The sequence below is a fragment of the Ceratotherium simum genome, chromosome 19 (genome assembly GCF_057802395.1).
Source record: "Ceratotherium simum simum isolate JZ-2026a chromosome 19, ASM5780239v1, whole genome shotgun sequence".
In the NCBI taxonomy this organism is placed as follows: Eukaryota; Metazoa; Chordata; class Mammalia; order Perissodactyla; family Rhinocerotidae; genus Ceratotherium; species Ceratotherium simum.
Window position 1 is genome coordinate 38,864,947 of NC_141918.1, and position 21,246 is coordinate 38,886,192.

At 39.0% G+C, this 21,246-nt stretch overlaps 1 protein-coding gene across 2 annotated transcripts in view; it reads left to right on the forward strand.

Moving 5' to 3' along the window:
• The window catches only part of DCBLD1 (discoidin, CUB and LCCL domain containing 1), a 62,163-nt gene that overhangs the window by 19,767 nt on the left and 21,150 nt on the right, over positions 1-21,246 (forward strand). For both annotated transcript variants that reach the window (XM_087444031.1, XM_087444032.1), the window contains exons 2-5: positions 587-799; positions 15,187-15,321; positions 16,893-16,944; positions 21,106-21,178. In XM_087444031.1, the coding sequence (XP_087300157.1) occupies positions 587-799; positions 15,187-15,321; positions 16,893-16,944; positions 21,106-21,178 (473 nt within the window). The remainder of the gene's footprint in view (positions 1-586; positions 800-15,186; positions 15,322-16,892; positions 16,945-21,105; positions 21,179-21,246) is intronic.

Here is a 21,246-nt window from a genome sequence, read left to right on the forward strand (position 1 = left end):
TCAGATCTGTGACTGTCATTAACTAAGATGTGAATGTTGAATGATTGTTAGTCCCCAGCTGAATGACATGCTCTTAAACAAAGTCCTCTCAGCATGAGCCTCAGATTCTACCAGGAGCATTTGGTATGCATTATCTCATTTAATCAAGACAATAAACTTCTGAAGTGAGTAATATTATTTTCTCCATTGCAAATTATTTCATGACTTTGGCTTGCTAATAGACAAAACCACAAATAGCAAATCTGTGAATGCCAAGGGTCTATTGTGCAAATGTGGATGAGTAGATGGATAGATGGTTAGAAAAAGTAATAAAGTAATATAATTATATGATATGTTTACTAAGGGCTTTCCATTCTACATGTATGAAACATTTTGATCAACAATGTTCAGAAGATTAAACTGGGAAACAAGATGAAATAAATGGAAACAATAGACACTATTTAATAATTCCATTTTCATTTTTTTTAAGCTTTTCCCTCCCTCCAAAGAAGGAATAAAATACATAAGATGGAGATTATACTGGACTTTCGCAGTCCTCAGTAAGAATTAATTTCACTTACTTCTTTTATCCTTTTTCCTTTAACAGGTGACGGCTGTGGGCACATAGTGACCTATCAGGACAGTGGCACAGTGACATCTAAGAACTATCCAGGCACTTACCCCAATCACACAGTTTGTGAGAAGACTATCACTGTACCGAAGGGGAAGAGATTGATTCTGAGGTTGGGAGATCTGGATATTGAATCCCAGACCTGTGCTTCTGACTACCTTCTCTTCACCAGCTCTTCTGATCAGTATGGTGAGAAAAGAGATCGAGGTTTCTGGGAGCATGAAAAAATTTGAGATTTGGGGAGGGGGGCAAGTGGTGTGTTAATTAGTATTATAGCCTGGGAAGATTAAAAGAGAACCTTGCTTTTTGTAAACTCTCAGGGTAGTTCACATGGATACGTTTGCTTCATAAAATGCCACAAAGAGACCTAAGGAGATCCTCTTAGCCTTCCTTGTGTGTGTCTCAGAAGCTTTGAGTGTATATTTTGCTGGGAAGAGAACTGGAGACGTATGGCATTTGACTGAAACATCTACAGTTCATTTATTCACGTGACAAATATTTCTTGAACAGTGATCATGCTTTCAAGTACTCTGTGAAGAACTGGGTGGATTATAGCAGTGAAAAAGCAAAATTCCCTCTTTCATGGAGCTTACTCTGGTGGGGGGAGGGGAGGATGGAAAATAAACAAACGAATGCATCTCTAATATGAGAGGTAGTGAGAAAGAAAAATAGGTCATCCTAAGGTGATCTAGAGCCTGTTTTTGAGTGTGTTTGTGCTACTTCAAATTTGATAGTCAGGAAGTCTTCTCCAGTTAGGGGGCATTTGAGCAGAGACCCAAATGAAGTGAGAGAATGGACCGTGCACATATGTCTGGGGTCAGAGTTTTCTGGGTAAGGGAGTGCAAAGGACAGTTTCCAAAATATCCTTTTGAAATTAAGCTTTTTGTGCTCTGGGGTGTGCTGTCAGCACGTTGGAGTCTGAAATCATCGTAACGGCGACCCCATGATCCTTTCCCAAGGAAACAGCTTGCATTTAGACAATTTGAAAACAAAGATAAAATCTTATATACAGGTTCTTTTGAGATTAGAGATTATCTGAAATTTTCTATGCATACAACTCCAAAAATGATAGAGGTTTTAGGCTAAACCCTGTCCACCTGCTGGTTCTATAGGCAATTTCTCAAACACACCCAGCTTTTGAGGCTGTCTTTTCCTCTGCACCCAGAGCTGTCTCCTCACTTCTGTGCCTCCTAGCATGGAAGCCAGACTAGTCCTGAGACTATTCAGAGGTCTAAACTTATCTAGGCCCTATGGGGGAAAAAAAAAATCTAAGATTTTTTATCCCTAGAAATATTATCTCTATTTTTCGTGTGTGTGTGAGAGGAAGGTTAGCCCTGAGCTAACATTCAATGCCAATGCTCCTCTTTTTGCTGAGGAAGATTGGCCCTGGGCTAACAACTGTGCCCATCTTCCTCTACTTTTTATGGGACACCGCCACAGCATGGCTTGACAAGCTCTGCCTCGGGTGTGCACCTGGGATCCAAACTTGTGAACCCCTGGCCGCTGCAGTGGAACACTCGCACTTAACCGCTAGGCCACCTGCCAGCCCCTTATCTCTATTTTAATGATAGTTGAATTACTCTGCCAGAGTAGAGATGGTTGATTTCATAGAATTGGTTGCAGCTTTTTAGCTCTAGCTGGACTCAAGTGGGAAAATGAGAATTCCAGGAATGCTTAAGGCCCCTGGGAACTCTTGCTGTTCAGTTACCTCTGGTAATCGAATGTATATTGACTAACGAAGGCCCTCTTCAGGGCATCGTTCATTAGCCAGGAGACTCTGTTCAGACTCAGAGGACATTAAGTGTCAGAGCTCCAGTGTAAAATGTGAGGCCAAGTGCTGCAGGGCCAGAAACCGCTTGTCTGCACTAGTCTCTCTGGGGAAACATCTACTTTCCTGAAGATGAGCAGTTAATTCCACCTGCTCACAGAGCAGCAGGGTAATCGATTCTGTTGCTTTGGGGCTCTCTCAAATCAGAGGCTGATGTGAGAACTAGAAAGGGAAGCAAATGGTCCTGAAGCGGGATTAGAGAATGGAAGTGGGTTTCCCGCACTGGGGATTTTACCCCATCATCTTTGATGTATATGCACAAATTTACAAAAAGGATGAAAAATATGGGATTAACTTCATATTAGGAGCTAGGTTACAAGATGATCATGGTTGACCTCAGGACGCTGTATTCCACATTTCTAGATTCTTGAGTTTTCAAGATTTAGACTCTTTGTTAGGAAATGAGTAATGAATTGCAACTCACTTGTAGCAATAAAGCCCAGTAAATTAATTTTTCTCTTGAAATATTTTTATATACAGTTATATTTGTCTTTTAAAAACAGTATGCTCATTATAGAAATAAACATATTCCATGTCTATTGTATGCCAGGCACATGCTTGGCCTTTATATAGATTTTCTGGAATCCTTATATCCACCCTGCAAGGTAAATATTATTAACTCCTTTCTACAAGTAGGGAAACTGAGGCACAGTGAGATTTTTAAGTAACATGCAGAAGATCATGCACCTAGTTAAGGACTGAATGGAAAATTTATATCTATGTCTTTGTGACTCCAAGACATCTGCTCCAGATGTCTGCTCTTTTCTCCCAGTCCCACCACCCAAAGAAAACCACAATGTCTTATTACCCTTCCCAGGTCGACCAGCCCAGTATTACATCATACAGCAATTTTGTCTAGAATGCGGGTGTCGTTAATACTTTTGGTTGGAGATAATTATAAGATAAAATATTTAATGATGCTCAGAATTTCTTTCTTTTTTGGCTACTTTAAAAATTTTCTGATCAGGCATATTAAGGCAAATCCAGCAGCCAAGGATAAGAGAAATTAGCAATAAAAGGAATACATGGAAAGGAAATTAGAATATTTCAACCCTATAAGCATATTTTAAAAGAGTTAAATGGCTTGGGGCCACATATACAAGTGTGCACATGCATCTGCCATATTTTTTGTATGTATATTTTTGTGTCTTTTGTAGTTTTGAAGAATGTTCTGGAAGGAGCCACTTATATTCAGATATGTGTACTTAGAATATTTAATCCAGTGACTAGAACATAGTAGATACTCAGTGAATTTTAAAAGTGAATTGACAAGGTCAATGACAAGGAACTAGTTAAGTAAAACATGTTATAGTTACTTGGAATATTAAACAGTGATTTGTTTAAAAGACTGTTCACATGGAAAGCTGCTTATGATATAGTGTTAGGTAAAATACGACTATACAGAAATGTTATAATGATATAAAAAAATCTTTGATACAATAAGACATAACTGTAGTAAAATGTTGAAGTAGAACTTTAGAAAGTTCCACTATGGGTATTGTTATGTTTTCTCGCTACTTGCTATTTTTTCTTTAATCAACATATGTTTCTTAGTGAAAAACAAATAGATTTCCTTTGACCAAAAACACTAACTAGACTATATTGTAACTTAGTTAAAATAGTCCCCCGGTCAGTTGGAACCTCTCCGAGGAGTACAGGCATCTGCAGAGAGGGAGGAGGAGGAGGCAGAAGTGCTTTGTCTTCCTGCATCCGAGCCCAGGGAGTGGGCATTCCTATGGGACTGTTGCCCAGCTCCCTGGAATGGTGGGAGGCCCCTCAGCAGCCAATGTGGCCACAGGACCTGGCATGACTGCCAACGGAGGGCCCTAGTGTCAACACAGGGTCCCAGGGACCCACAGCACTATTGCCAGGGCCAACAGTGGAGGGGAGTGTCTGCTGAGGGGCAGCAGAGGGGAATGTATGTTCTGGAATACCTCCTGAAATTCCAGTATGTGACGGCTCGAACGATTATATGTCTGGCTGACACAGCTGAATAATTTTAGCTTATCCAGCTCGATATTTTCATTAACCAATTAATTGCTATAAAACCCACTGCCAAGAGATTTTAAGACTAAACACAATCAGACTCTTGAATATGGAGTTAATGTTTTGAAAAAGAATAATGTTTTCTGGCATTAGTGTTTGTAAGCTCTGCCAAGAGTGGACACACTTGGAATGTGATTGCATTAACCATCGTGAATATGCTCAAGCTTTACAGTTTTAATCTCTAGGCAGTTCATTTTTAATGGTTCACCCCCATGCCAATTTTGTTTTAAACGTTTGGTTCACATACTTTGGACGCTTTTATAATCCACATTCGTGGTAGCAAAGTACACCACGTAAACAAGTGTGACCTACACCAGCTTTCCCAGTAATCAAGCAAAACATGCACTTGATCTCATTGATGTTAAAAGGCTTGATACAGACAAGATGGGTTATTGTTCTTCTGTTTGTCATATATTTAATTATGGCTAATATTTCAGATTCAAGCATCAATTAGAAGAATGTACTTATATATCTCTGGCTGAATTCAGACACTCATTCTCCCTTTCAGAATACCATTGAAATAGCCTGGAAGCAGCAAATTGGTAAAGTAAAGTATATCAACCTTACTTTAGAAAATATGTTTTCTTTAAAGTACAAAATAAGCTTTTAAAGATATTTTTAAACACAAATTTCACTTTAAACTTATAAAAATTTTAGGGTATAAAATATATATACTGACTTTCAAGATCATATGTGCTAATATCCTGGCCAAAAACATCTTTAAGAAGTATCATACTTTGCTTAGTAGAGATTGTTTTCGCTCTAACTAAGGGAATTCTGAGTTCTTGTTTAAGACACCAAAGTAACTGAGACTCCCTTTAAAAGAAACACTAATGTCCCTTTTCTGGTCTAGGATCCAATCCAGGATCATGAAGCATTGAGTTGTCATGACTCCTTAGTGTCTAATTTGGGATCATTGCTTAGTCTTTCTTTGTCTCTTGCACAGTTTTAAAGAGTACTGCCCGGTTATTTTGTAGAATGTCTGTTGATTTGGGTTGGTTTGATGTGCCCTCATGATTAAATTCAGATTGTGCATTTTTGGCAAACGTAACATTATTACTTTTTAAAGTGATCTTTAAAAGGCTTGTTTACAACAATTTCCAACATTAGAAACTATGAGGTCATATATCCTCCAGGAATAAGAACTAAATCTACGTAAAGTTTCTTGGCTTCCCTTTCGACTGCCTTTGTCAGGTGGACTCTTTTTTGCATTCAGACCTACATTCATTTGGGTTATTTCGAGTGTCTTCCCCAAACAGTTCTTTGTTTTTTGAAGAGGTCAACGTAATGTGAGACTTTGAAAGGACTCAAATATAAGATGACACCTTCCTTTCAGAGGACGATTTTGGAAAAGAAGCTTGTCTTATATTTGGGCACATAAGACCATAGAAACTTGACTAAGGAAGCCAAAGCTATTCTAGGGTTGAACAAATTCATTTTTAAACCTGGAATTTGAAGATTCAAACAAGGAATCTATTTAAATAACATCTTTAAATTTAAAATTGCTGTATAGTGCGGTTCAGGTTGCTGCTTTGGTACTGATTCTCAGTCTCCTCCCTTTTGGATTCATGAAGTAAAATAATAAGGGGTTAGTTATTTAAAACATTAAAATATCTTGAACTTGGGGGAAAAGCAGGTGCTGATTCAAGCATTGTGTCATACCGATATATGTATATTTATTTATTTATTTATAATTTTATTTATTTATTTTTCCCCCCAAAGCCCCAGTAGATAGTTGTATGTCATAGCTGCACATCCTTCTAGTTGCTGTATGTGGGACACGGCCTCAGCACGGCCGGAGAAGCGGTGCATCGGTGCGTGCCCGGGATCCGAACCCGGGCCACCAGCAGCGGAGCGCGCGTACTTAACCACTAAGCCACGGGGCCGGCCCAGATATATGTATATTTAAACTATGAAATATCTAACATTGTTTTATTTATGACATGAAGAGGGAAGGCTGTGAATTCATACTGAAGATCACTGTTTTCAACTTTAAAACTCTTTAGTGACCTGTAGCCTTTACTCACTCTCTGGTTAAGTTCCATTTCCAGTCTTGCTGACCACAAAGGACCTAGAGATTTGAATTCACTCAGAGGTTTGTTTCTGCCACCACTGCTCACTGGGTTCCCAGAGGAACTGTCATTTCTCTTTTTCTGATATTTTAAGAAGATTGTTGGGGTCCCAGATTTCCCCTGAAAGTTGATCTTCCCCCAGTGCATGGAGTTTAGGGTTGTTCCTGGACCCCCTCAAGACCTGCTGGAGGAGTCTTGGTGGGAACCAGGTACTGGCTCCTCAGGATCTCGAAGAACCTTGTTCTGATGGAGTCTCCTAGACTTCCCCACCTGGGTCACTGTGGACCAGTGAAACAAGGCTGGCCTTCAAAATGGATTGAGATTAACGCTTCTGTTTCTGCCTAGATTTTTCACGTGTGCTTAAGAGTGTAGACTCTGTAATGAGACTACCTGGCTCCAAATCCCCGCCTTAGTGCTTATTTTTAAATTTCTTAAAGCAAATTACCTAATCTTTCTGTATCTCCATTTCTTCATCTTTAAAATGGGCAAACTGATGGTATCTACTACATCTGGGTGATTGAGGCATATATGTATATATATATATATTTTATATATTTATGTAAAAAGAATGATGCCTGGCACATAACATGTATTAGTCATCATCGTCACTGCTCTCCCTCCTCCCCACTTCCTCCTCTTCCACAAAGCAGAGGCTGAGCTGCAGCAGCACATCCTCACCTACCCCTCCTGGTACGTTCCTGGTGACCTAAGTTTGCCCAAATCATTCCAAGCACGTGGTAGGGGTTCCATGAGCCAGAACTAGTTCCACATACAGATTCTCCCTCTAGCCTCGTGAGATGAGCAGAGAACACATATTCTCTAAGCCCATAGTATATTCAGTTTGGCTTTTTAATTTATTTTCACTGCCACTGTCAGTCTACCTCTTTGCATCTATTTCTTATTAAAAAGAGCCTCTTGATTTTTCCCTCTCTCCTTTTGCCTGTCTCCATTCCCTCCAGGCCGTCGGAGGTTATCTTGTTAAATATTGTGGTAATAATTTCTTTCTTTTCTTATTTCAAAAATTGTTAATTGTGGCCCAGTGTCTACAGAAACTTGTTAGCATGGCATTCAGGGCTTGCTTGCTGTCTACCCCACCTGCATTTCCAGCTTTATCTCCATGCCTTTTCCTAAACACATAACCCCAGTGCATTTGTTGATGTTTTACCTCCATGTATCCCTCCCTCTTTTCCTTCCCCTGCTTTCCTGCCCCTTCTAACACACACAGAGCATAAAGGCAGACCAAATCCAATACTACCTACACTAGAACCTTCTCTGATGTCCGCAGCCCCAGTCACTGCCTCTTTTGGGCTCATGTTGTTTTTCTAAGCCTTCAGTAGAGCACCAATCTCAGATTGAGATAATTATTTTAGCTTTGCTACCAGATAGGAGGTTCCCTGAGCAAGGAATTGCATTTTATTCATCTTCTCGGTATATCCCATTGCTTAGCATAGTCTTGCAATTGAAGATGCTCAATCAACATTTAATGAATCTGATTGCATGTAGCTTGATTTTGGCAAACATTATATATTTAAAAATCTGGACTTTTACAAAAGATAAATTAGAATGTCTTTATTCACACTGTAGAAAGATTCACAGTAAGATTGCTTTATCTATGATCATCCTCTCTTCATTTAAAGAATTTAAAGACTTGATTCACATATAATTTTAGGACTCTACTTATTATATAGAAAAGAGTGTGAAATAGAAAAGAAGGGGCCTGTGATTGAGCATTTAACTCTGCTGTACACTGGGCTTAGTACTTTAGAGCTTCTAACTCATGTAACCCTCTCAATGGCCCTGGGAGAGAGGGCCTATTATTAACATTCACATGTAAGGAAACTGAAGCTTAAAGAGCTCAAGTAACTTGCTTACAATCACTTAATTAGATTTGGGATCCAAGGCTGGGCATTTGACTCCAGAGACCCCACTCATAAGCACCGTGCCATCCCAATTCAGTGTGACAAAAGCCATCGGATCCCATGGCTTGTGCATAAGAACACCTGAGCTGTAGTTTTTGTTTGTTGTTTGCTGGAAGGAATGGAAGCTTCTCCAGGCCTCCCCATAGGGGTATCCTGAGAATAAAAGGAGTTCTGCGAAATCACTCATGTACAGAGGACTAGTATCAATTTAAGATTTAAAAAATGCTTCTTAGTCAAGCTGCTTAAGGAGGCATTGTGGTCAGTGATAGAAAGAAACTGGTTTACTACAGGAATCTAATTGTAGTTAGTTAAATTAGTTGTGTTCTGGAGCTGGCCCTGTGGCATAGTGGTTAAGTTCACACGCTCCGCTTCGGTGGCCTGGGGTTCGTGGATTCGGATCCCAGGTGCAGACCCACGCACTGCTTGTCAAGCCATGCTGTGGCAGGCATCCCACATATAAAGTAAAGGAAGACAGACACAGATGTTAGCCCAGGGCCAGTCTTCCTCAGACAAAAGAGGAGGATTGGCAACGGATGTTAGCTCAGGGCTAATCTTCCTCACACACACACAAAAAAATTAGTTGTATTCTGCTAAGTGATTTGCACAATAGAAAAACCAGGAAGCTCAAGAATTGTTGGCTTACATTTCCTGTACTTCCATCTCCACCCCCAATATTTTTTTAACCATTGTCAGTGGCTTAGAAGTACAACGATGTGAAGTCAACTGTTAATATTTATATTACACTTGGAACAAGAGAAATGGGAAAAGTAGGAAATAATACTAAGTGTTTGACTCATAATTGCAACAAGATTTCTGTGATAATTCTTTAGAATGATATATATCTGGCGTACTGCAATAAGATCTAATCATTATGCCTTGTCTGTTGATTTTTTTTTTTAAATCCCAAATAGAGAAAAACACAAGATTGGCAGTCTCTATTTTGCAAATGATTTATGTCTCACAGACATATTATGGAGAATGCAAAATTCTTATGACTTTTAAAAATAAAACGAAAGCCTTCAAAGACATTTCCAGTTTGTGGAGAGTTGTTTTGGGCTTCAAACACCCTAGAAGTGCATTCTCCTCTATGATTGGGGCTACTTTTGTGGAAATTCTTGAGAAGGACTGCTTTTTGTTTGTTTTGTTTTGTTTTGCCTTTTATGCCAAGATAGAATTTAGAAAGAATCTTAATCTTATAAAGTTTTTATCAGCCAGAATGTTCCACACTAGATATCTTGTTAACATAACCTAAGCTTCAAGGAGAAAAGGCCATTGGCCTCCTCCTTCTCCCTTCCCCTAAATAGTTCACTGGAGACACGCTGATTTACTGTCAGTAATTGCCATCTTTTGTTGGGTGAAAAGTAATGGCCTAGGTGGGCTGTGAGCTCCCGTGTTAAGGCGCTTCTTGACCTGGTCCCACAGCCCCAAGGAAAGCAGCACCTTTGTCTAGGAATCCGCCTGGTTCATTTATCATCTGTCACTGATTTTTGTCTGGGAACCAGAGACCAAAACTCTCCAGGGATACCACTTACATTCTTACGTGACTATGGTTTTAATGGCACAGTCCAGGAATATCCCTTTTTTATGCTAATTTCTCTCCTTTTCAAAGAAAATGGCCCTGAAAATTCTGTAGTTTTTGTACAGTGACCCTATTGCAATTAGCAAGCAAGGACAAACCCTGCCATTTGACTGCACTGGAAAAACAAATGGAAACGGACACAAGGCAAATGGCCTTTGCAGCTTCAGCATTTCTGGAGACTGTTTCATCAGCGTTTCTCTGAACACAGATGTGAGCCACGCTGGGTACCACTTTCTTGGCAGCTGGTTATGTGCTGTGTGGCTGGTTCTGCCAGTGGCGTTCCCAGGGAGGGTCACTTAGGCTGACCGGCATTTTGTTATCTGTCATGCGAAATGAAATGTGTATGAAGGTGCTCATAAGGTTAATGAAGGTTTTTAGGAGATTTTTGTTGTTGTTCAATTTGATTTATGACAAATCTCTCCAGAGTTAGATTTTTATTTGGTCTCTGTGTTTTTCACCACTGAGAGTGTGGCTGTGGAGAGGAAGGGGTTTCTTTGTGTTTTTAACAGCATGCATATCATTTTCTAAACACGGCCCTTTCACAGATGAAACAATAACTTAGTTTCATCACTTTCAAGATCAAAAGCATAGAGCCACCTGAAATGACTTGGAACAGTTATTAACCAAACTATCATTGCCTCTCTGTCGTTGCCCAGAGACTTAGGCAGACAGTCCATGGAGAACGGAGCAGGACTATAAATTGCTGCATGAATTGTCAGACTGCCAGAGAATTAAGAGGATTCCGGGCTTGGCTCCGGGCAGACAATTCATTCTTCCTTGGAGGACAGTTTTCTTTCATTCACACATAGAAAGATAAAGGGTTTCCCCTCTCAGCTGCTCATGGAACTGTAACCCCAAACAGGGGATGTGTTGAGAGGGACTGGCCTACTGTGCTCAAAGAAGGCAGCTCCTACGGTTCCTGATGGTCCAAGGAATCAGTCCATTGTCTCCTCAGGCTTGGTCTCATGTCTGGTGCCAAATGCCACAATGCCATTCCATTTAATATCACTGATAGCCTTTCCCACAATCCAGGGCTACCAGTTACATTCCACAGAAGGTAGAAGTATTTATTTTTCCTGGTTTTTCTGCCTACTTGATGAACAGCCTTTCTGCTGTGCCTCAGTCTGATGGGAATTTCGGACTGCAAAGTAAGATGGGACCTGCCTCGCAGATGAGGATAGAGGTGAGGGAAGGTGGGAGTTAGATGGCAAGTCGAAGTGCTGTAAAACACACAGTGCTGCCACTTGTGAAGCACACATCTGATACTGAACCTCTTAATCACAAGTTTCTGTGCCTGATGTGCAGTAAACCAGTCGCTGAGCCATTAGTGCTTGGTGATGGAGAAAGGTTTTATTTGAATTGGCCAAAATGAGAAGGTGGGAGGATGGATTCTCTCAAATCTGCCTTAACAAAAGAAGAAAGCAGGGTGTTTTATAGAGCTAAGGGGAAGTTGAACAGCAGCTCAGGGCTGGTCATCTGGTGACTGCAACGGCCCCGAAGGCATTCTCTTCTGCAGAATAAGCTCACAAACCCTCTCAACCCCTGAGTCACCCCTCAGGTTAAACCAGAAAACTTACTGAATGTCTACAGTAACCCTCAGGTACCTGGCTTCATGTCCATGCAGAACTGTGAGTCCTCTTTTTAGGTCTGCTCAAGTTCTTCAGACCCACTCAAGAAGAGTTGGGGGTCCAATCTGACTGTGAATTGAGGCAGGTTTACCAATCCAGGACACTGCCCAGGATGGAGAATATAACCGTGGTCAAGTTAGAAGTCAGCAAGCTCTCATCTGGGTTTCCAATGAAATTGTCTTTGTGAATGTTTAAATACCAGTGTGGACCCATTTTAAAAGTCAGGATGGAGAGTACTAACAGTGAAATTTATCATTTGGGTAGACGTGGTTGGAGAAAGGCTTTCTTAACAAACAATATCATTTTCAAGGGAGTCTGGTTGTAAACTGAGAACATTGCTTTGGACACACAGACTTGTAGGATCCTTCAGTGGTTTCCCATTAATTATTTTTCCATCTCACTGCCAGTCACATTTTTTTATTTTCGTCTATTTTCCCTTTTAACTCTAGGAATGCAGTTATTAACTTGAAGTCTGTGAAAAGGCATCTTTATCTGTCAGACCTTCAGACAGGTTATAATTTGGATGTTTGGCCCCAGGCAAGACAGCAGTCAGTCCCCTACTTCCATCCCCTACCCTGGACAGAAACTCCCTCCTGCTCTTGTGATGGTTGCCCCGTGATGAACCTATCAAAATAAGTTTTAATGATGGCATTTATACAGAGATGGTATATTCTATCCCCTTTAGGGTTTAGTTACATTTCTAAAGCACATCAATAAGGATATGAGAGAGATTGGTACCTGTGGGGTAAGGGGGATTAAAGGAGTGTGTGTTTACATTTTCTTTCTTTGAAATTTTTCCGGAAATTGACATACCTATCATGACGTTCGGAGGATGCAACCAAATTAGAGTTTTACTATATTTATGTGTTTTGGGTCTAGGAGATCATATGTATTGCACAAGAACTTAGTGTGATGGTATGCACTCTTATCTATTTGTGTAAAAAATATACAATTTTGCAACCTTTCCTTTCAACTGTTCCCTAAAATCTTAAAAAAAAAATTGCAAACAAGTTCTCACTGATAATCAATTTAGACTGACTTACTTCAACCGTTTTTATTAGAACTCGTTGGAATGCTGTAGAAATTTAAAGAGAGATTAGTATTACCATCATCATTTGGAGAGGAGTATATATGTCATTATTTCCACTCAAAAAAGATAAATGTAGGTAGAAAAATATTCTAATTTATTAATAGCAACAAGGTACTAGTTATTTCATTTTTATTCTTAGATTTGCAAAGCAAGTATCTTCACTTCTTGTCTGTGCAAAGAACAAAGGAATTTCAAACATACATAAAGAAAACTGAGAATAAGTTTCGAAAGTCAAGCACAGTAATCTGACTCACTTTAATTTTGAAAAAATGCTTCTCATTCTACTTTAGTATACAAAAATGAATTTAGTATAAATTGCCTAAACCGTGCTTGTGGAGCACTATTCAAGTTCGTAAAAATCCATATATCCGTTACACCAGTTCTTTTCTTTCCTTTCTTGTTTATCCATACTTCTCTTCCTGACTTCATGATATTTTTAAATGACAGGATTAAATATTTTATGTATCTTTATGATCAGGTCTGGCTTTTAAAAACTGACTTTTACAAAAGAAGAACATTTAACTTCATTTCAATTCAAACAATATTTGGAAGGCCGCCACGTGCCGGGTATTGTACAAGCTGCTGGAGATAAAGAGATGGGTAGAAAAGTTCCTGACCCCGTGGAACATAGTCCAAAAGGAAAACAGACATTGTTTATTTGTTTGTTTTTTAATGTATTCATTTATTTATTTAACAAGTAGTTATATAACTCATTATATGCTAGCTACTATTCTAAGTAATTTGCAAGTATTAACTGATGTAAGTAATTATATATGATCAGTGTTTCCAAAGAGTGATCTTTTTTATTTGGATTTCACTATAACTTAATAATAGGGAACAACAGAGATTTGAGGCATGAAGGTAGACCCACAGCATTTCTCTTTTATTCTATTACATATTCAAAATGTGAGACCTGGACAGGACAAAAGGGAAATCCGATCCCTTATGTCAGGAAAGGAATCCTTAGATGGGTTCATGATCTTCTCCTGAATCTTTCAGCAGTTTGGTGTCTATGTTGGTTTTGGCTAATGTAGCCTAGTTCTATGAACATTGAGTTGGAGTGGTCTTTTTCTTCCCTTCCTCCTCCTTCCTTAACCTGATGTCATTGTTGATGCTGTTGACTCTTTCCATATTGTTTTATTTTAAGAGAAGTTGATGAAGAATACCTCTTTTCAAAATTTGCTTGCTAATCCCTATTTTCGTAGAAATTATCATGTCTCAAGTACGTGACTTTGAGGATGACAATTTATAAACTAAACTTTAATTTGAGTAATCTTAGAACGGCCTTTTTTTTTTAGCTCCAAATCTAATTTTGTGCTTTGAAAGTTCATTGAGCTTCCTATTGCTTTTCAAGCAACTTATTCTAGAAACAATATGTTATACCCTTAATAGCATAATTTATACTATGGTATTCTAAAAGCCTTTAGAAATTGTTTTGCTTTTTTATAAACCTCATTTTACAAGTCAAAATAAATTATATGGGTTAACCAGAAGTTACTGTAAGAGAGAGAGAAAAATAGGTAAACTGCATGGGAATAAGATTTTTACCATGCCTTGGACAGTCTTTTAATTCTGGAACCTCTTTGAAAAAATGGAATTTTTGAGTTTCTTTGAGCAAATTAAGGAGGCCCCTAGAATATCACTTTTGTGATAACACTTTCTTTACTACCTGTCTTAGTCTATTCAGGCTGTTATAACAAAATACCACGGACCGGATAGCTTATAAACAATAGACATTTATTTCTCACAGTCTGGAGTCTAGGAATTCCAACATCATGGCGCTGGCAGATTCCATGTAGCCTTTGGTGAGAGCCCACTTCCTGGTTCATAGCCTTCTCACTGTGTCTTCACCTGGTCGAAGGTGCAAGCAAGCTCTCTGGGCCTTCCTTTATAAGGGCACTAGTCCCATTCATGAGGGCTCCACCGTCATGATCTAATCACCTCCCAAAGGCCCCACCTACTAATACCATCACATTGGGCATTAGGATTTCTACATACAAATTTTAGGGGGACACAAATACTTAGACCATACTTAAAGCAAATTTAGGAGGCTCTTAGAATATCACTTTTGTGATAACATTTTCTTTACTGTCTAATGTATTTGACCTTTGTTTGTTAGTTGTCTTTTTACAAAAACCAAAACCTATCTCTTGGGTTGTTCACACTTAACTAGTTCGAGCCCATTGCTTATCTAGAGTTAGCCACTTCCCCCCTTGGCTTTTCTGTATAATTAAGTTCACAATCAGTTACTAAGTATCAGTCTCAGTATTAAGCAAAATTTCAGGTGGGTAAAGATTAGAATCTTACGTATGTGTTGTCTGGTAAATTTGACCTTTAAGGAAAATAATGCCATATACCGATTCTTTGTGCTGGTCAAAATTTTGACATGTGCCACAAGTATGCTTTGTTTTTAGGTCCCTATTGTGGAAGTATGACTGTCCCCAAAGAACTCTTGCTGAACACAAGTGAAGTAACTGTTCGCTTTGAGAGTGGATCCCACATTTCGGGGCGGGGTTTTTTGCTGACCTACGCCAGCAGCGACCATCCAGGTATAGCAGAAGAATCAACATAAATCTGTAAACCATTGTCTGTCGTAGAATTGCTCTTGCTACTCACCATCTCTGGATAGAATTGTGACCTCACATATGGAATTAAGGTGTAAGGGAAGAGAGCAATGTCTTTGTAAGCAGTTAGGTCTGAACTGAATACTTTCATAGCACACATGAGATTGATCAGCCGACTCATGTGGGAGAGGGTTGACCTCACTTTCCTAGAATCCTTGCATGGCATATCTTTGGGGCTACCCTCCTGACCCTTCTAAGATCTGGCTATTCTCTGGAGGCCTCCCCCAACCCTTTTCTTAGCTCGGGGAACAAGCCTTTTAACCAGTGACACCCCCCCACCCCCCGTATACACACCAGTGCACCACTCTCAGTATCACAGAGTACCCTAACCATTGAGCTGACACATGAGTGAGAGAAAAGGGGAACGTGAACACTGATGAGAGAGGAAGGACGGCCTCCAGGCCTCTTGTGCTCCAGAGTAATTACCATGCAGCCCACTACATGTCTGCTCAGGGGCACAGAGGTGCCCAAAGTTTCTGCTCTCAGTCCCCTCTGGCAGAAATATGCTGGGAAGGGAGAGCACCATTCATTTCCCTCTGAGCCAATCAGATCTGACAAGTCTCAGCAGGCCCGTGCATGGCTAGTGTTCACCATATATTGCTCCCTAAGAACTATCGAAAAGATTAAGGAAAGAAAGAATGATGGCAGCAAGTATGGAATATTTTGGAAACTATACTATGTTGATCTAAATGCATCAAAATTCACAGCATCTCAGTGTCTCCACTGCTGAGTATTAGTTTGGTTCTGTACTCCAAAGAGCACCTTCTTTTTTTTTTTTTTAAAGATTTTATTTATTCAGTTTTTTCCCCCAAAGCCCCAGTAGATAGTTGTATGTCATAGGTTCACATCCTTCTAGTTGCTGTACGTGGGACTCGGCCTCACGTTGGACGGAGAAGTGGTGCCTCGGGGCGCTCCCGGGATCCGAACCCGGGCCGCCAGCATCAGAGCGCGTGCACTTAACCGCTAAGCCACGGAGCCGGCCCGAGCACCTTCTTTTTAAGTCCTTAGTTCTGATTGATCAAAGTTGACAGGATTTTTTTGTTCTCAGTAAACACTTAGTTCTGTGGTCACTCGGATGCCACTAGTTAAATTGTTAAATTAAAATGTTCTTGAACCTTCTCTATGAACCACATTGGGCTTTTGAAATTGTTTTCCTCCTGCCAAGGGACGTTGTATGCATGATCTTTATAGCTATGTAGTGGATAGTAACTAACCAATGTGGGCTTTTCTCTTGGAAATAGATTCTATTATCATTCACTGGACAACCAGTGAAAAACCATCACTGATGGTAGAAAAGAGAAACGAAGGGCACTGATTGAATCCTGGGGACAATGTTCTCAGTTGTGATTTATTTTTAAGTAGGAAAATTCAGATAACTAGATAATGAATAAATGCTTTTTAAAAATTGTCTTTTTTATTTAAAAAGAAATCTTTTGAGCATGAGTATCCTAACTTCCCTTCAGTCTGCTAATTGCAATTATCTTTATTTATGACAGATTTAATAACGTGTTTGGAACGAGCTAACCATTATTTGAAGACAGAATACAGGTAAATATAGGTGTCCTAGCCACGCTGCAGTCATATGTTGCTGAACTTTTTGCTTTCCTCGGCATTAAATCAGATAAAGTACTTTATTTGTACTTAATTTTTTTTTTTTATAATTTTATTTATTTTTCCCCCCAAAGCCCCAGTAGATAGTTGTACGTCATAGCTGCACATCCTTCTAGTTGCTGTATGTGGGACGCGGCCTCAGCATGGCCGGAGAAGTGGTGCGTCGGTGCGCGCCCGGGATCTGAACCCGGGCCGCCAGTAGTGGAGCGCGCGCCCTTAACCGCTAAGCCACGGGGCCGGCCCAATTTGTACTTAATTTTTTTAAAAAATAATCTATATTGTAATTAATGAGGAATATTTGAAATGGTTTCTTATATACAGAGGTCAGCAAACTTTTTCTGTCAAGGGCCAGATGGTAAACATTTTAGGTTTTGTAGGCCATGCAGCCTCTTTTACATCTATTCGTACAGTTTCTGTTGCTGCTGTAACGCAACAGCAGCCGTAGACAATATGCAAACAAATGAGCGTGGCTGTGTTCCGATAAAACTTTATTGACAAAAACAAGCAGCAGGCTGAATTTGGCCCATGAGCCCCAGTTGGTTGACCCCTGTGTTATACTATAATACCAATGAGCCATAATGGGGTCTAGAGTGCATTTTTTACCTGGCCAGCATTCCGGAGCAACTTTTCTAATCCTTTCACTTTTGGAGGAGATTCATTTTGTCTTTCCTACAAAAGAGAAACCTTTTGAGAAATGAAATTTCTCATCCCAGCTTTACTTTAACTGGAAAAATTACTTAATCTCTTTGCTGTACGTTCTCTCATCTGTAAAGTAAAAGAGTGTAGCACAGGATTTCTCAACCTTGGCACTATCAAGATTTGGGCCTGGATGATTCTTTGTTGTGAAGAGCTATTCTATGCGTTGTTGGATGTTCAGCAGTATCCTTGGCCTCTACCCACTGTGTGCCAGTTGTGATAACCAAAAATGTCTCCAGACATTGCCAAACGTCTCCCGATGGGCAAAATTCACCCCCAGTTGAGAACCACTGGTCTAGAGATCATTGTCAACAACAACACTAGTGACAACTATCACTCCTTAGAGTGCTTTCTTAGTGACAGGTAGCGCTCTCTGGACTTAGCATGTGAGTAACTCATGTGAATGTTCCAACATACCTGCAAGGTAGGTTCTGTTATACCTTGAAACAGAGGTGCAAGTAACTTGCCCAGAGCTACACACTTAATAAGTATACCCAGAGAATCAGGCTCAAGTGTCCATGGTCCTAACCATCTCAGACATTCTAATAAATGAGATTATTTCATATGCAATCAACTCTAGTGTTAACTACTATTAAGTCTACTAGAGAAAAACAAAATTTAAATGATCGATAATTAAGTATTGCCCTGTAAAGTTGTCGTTCATCCAATGTAGACAAGTACCAACATTCTCTGAGATCTCTCCAGCTATAGATACAGTCCTGATGGTAATAGGGCCTCTGGGCATCAGTGGTCACTTCCTGTCCTCCTAAAGAAAGGGATATACTCAGGCCTACAGGGTGACATTATGGTGTGCCAAATCATCTAAGCTGTAGCCCAGCTGTTCTGTAGGATTTAGTTAAAGATGAGGTACAGGTCTACAATCCCTCATCTGTGATTGTGAAATGCAGAAAGGTTTGAAAGTCAAAAGGTTTTTTTTTTTTTTTTTTTTTTTTTTTAAAGATTTTATTTATTTTTTGCCCCCAAAGCCCCAGTAGATAGTTGTATGTCACAGCTGCACACCCTTCTAGTTGCTGTATGTGGGACTCGGCCTCAGGCTGGACAGAGAAGTGGTGCCTCGATGCGCACCCGGGATCCGAACCCGGGCCGCCAGCATCATAGCGCGTGCACTTAACCACCAAGCCACAGGGCCGGCCCCAAAAGGTTTTTGTAACTCATTTGGTAGCAGTAACTGATTAGTGTGACCTTAGATTCATTTGACAGCAAAATTGGACTGAATTACTGAGTCTATTTAGTCTTTATGTATTTGACTTAATGTGATTATTCATGTATTTGATTCAGAGATATTAATGTTTTTGATTAATATGTGCAGACCTCACTGGGATCTTACATCATATACATCATTGGCACTGTTTTACTTTTCTAAAATCCAAAACATTCTGAATTCTAACATACATCTGGCTCTAAGGGTTAGGATAAGGAATTGTAAATATCTGTAGCAGGATTCCCCATTATTTTTATTTCTTAATTCCTTGGTTATTGCTGCAATGCTGGACTCTGTAAGGTCAACAGGAAAGAATTATGAAGCATTTATTTGGGTAGTTTTGATAATTAGAGGTTGTTAGATATCTAATTTACTAAGTCAGCAAGAGGAAACTGAGAGGAAATGAAATAAAAGCAACAGCTGTTTTGGAATCTGTTTGGGATGGTACATTTTTTTAAAACAACCCAAGTAAACATGACTGAAATGTGGTATATATAGAAACAAAGGCATATGGCATTCATCTTCAAAGTTGTCAAAGTTCTTATGATATTTTGACTTTCCTTTTGCACATTTTTCATAGACGTAGAGCTGTCCCTCAAAGTTTTTTGATATGTTGATGCTTAAAGGAACTACAAATGAAGAAACTAAATTTAAGGGGGATTATATGCAATATGAAAAATGACTGTTAGGTACATGGAATCCTAATTTAAAAATATACCTTTTTTAGTCAAACTCATAGAAACAGAATGTAGAAAAGTAGTTGCCAGAGGATGGGAAGTAGGGGAAATAAGGAGAGGTTGGTAAAAGGGTACAAACTTTCAACTATAAGATGAATAAGGTCTGAGGATCTAATGTGTAATGTGATGACTATAGCAGATAACACTCTACTGAAATTTGCTAAGAGAGTAGAACTTAAATGTTCTCACCAAAAAATATATACATTTATATAAATGTATAGCTACAAATATATATTTATATGTAAAAATATGTGGGGTGATGTGGTAATTAACTAGATGGATAATGTATATTAAATCATCATGATGAACACTTTAAATATCTTACAATTTTATTTGGCCATTATACCTCAATAAAACTGAAAAATATACATACACCTTTTTTTCTGATTACAAAAGTAATTTATAACTAATGTAGGCCATCACTGTTTGTTATTAGCCACACGTGTGGCTATCAAGTAATTAAAATGTGGCTAGTCCAAATTGAGATGTACTGTAAGTATAAAATATACTGCACATTTTGAAGACAGTGCAAAAGAAAAAAGACTGGAAACGTCTCATTGATAATTTTTTCTGTTTATTACATGTGGAAATGATAAGGTTTGAATATATTGGGTTAAATAGAATATATTGTTAATATTAGTTTTTCCTGTTTCTTTTTACTTTTTTAATATGGCTACTAGAATGTTTAAATTTACGTTTGTGGCTTCCATTATGTTCCTATTGGATAGTACTAGTAGAGTGAATCGAGATATTACAGTGAAACGACACAGCAAGTGAAAGTTCCTCAAAATTCTACTCTCAGAGAATCCAGAACTATTCTTCCTTGTCTTGTTTTTATCCATAGAAAACATATGTTGTTATTTTATATATTTTAAATATATCTTTTAATAAAAACAAGATCATGCTATATATGGTGTTTAGATACTTTCTTAAAAATATTTCTTGAGTGCTGGTCCGGTGGCGTAGTGGTTAAGTTTGCGTGCTCTGCTTTGGCGGACCGGGGTTTGCAAGTTCAGATCCCAGGCCTGGACCTACACACCGCTTGTCAAGCCATGCTGTGGTGGTGTCCCACATACAAAATTGAGGAAAATAGGCACAGATGTTAGCTCAGGGCCAATCTTCCTCACCAAAAAAGAAAAATATATATATATTTCTTGGACATCTTAGAATCAATTAAGATGCATTAGGGAAGCTCATTGTTTAATAGAGTTTATAATGAATCCTTATATAAAACAAATAATTATTGTGTAAGACTTGCCTTCAGATTACTATATTTTAGATTAATCTGTATTTTCACAAATCAGGTTTCTGATTTGTCATTAAAGTAAGATATGCCCTCCTGCATGTTCTGTGGAGGAGAGAAAATACTTTTAAGTATAATTTAATACTTTTTAACTTAAGTATAATTTAATAAAATATAAATTCTCTATTTTCTTTTTCCAGCAAATTCTGCCCAGCTGGTTGTAGAGACATAGCAGGAGACATTTCTGGGAATGTGGTGGATGGATATAGAGATGTAAGTAATTGAGGGTAATTTTATGGCAGGGAGGAAATTAAAAAGAGTAAGTACTTATTGCTCTGCCT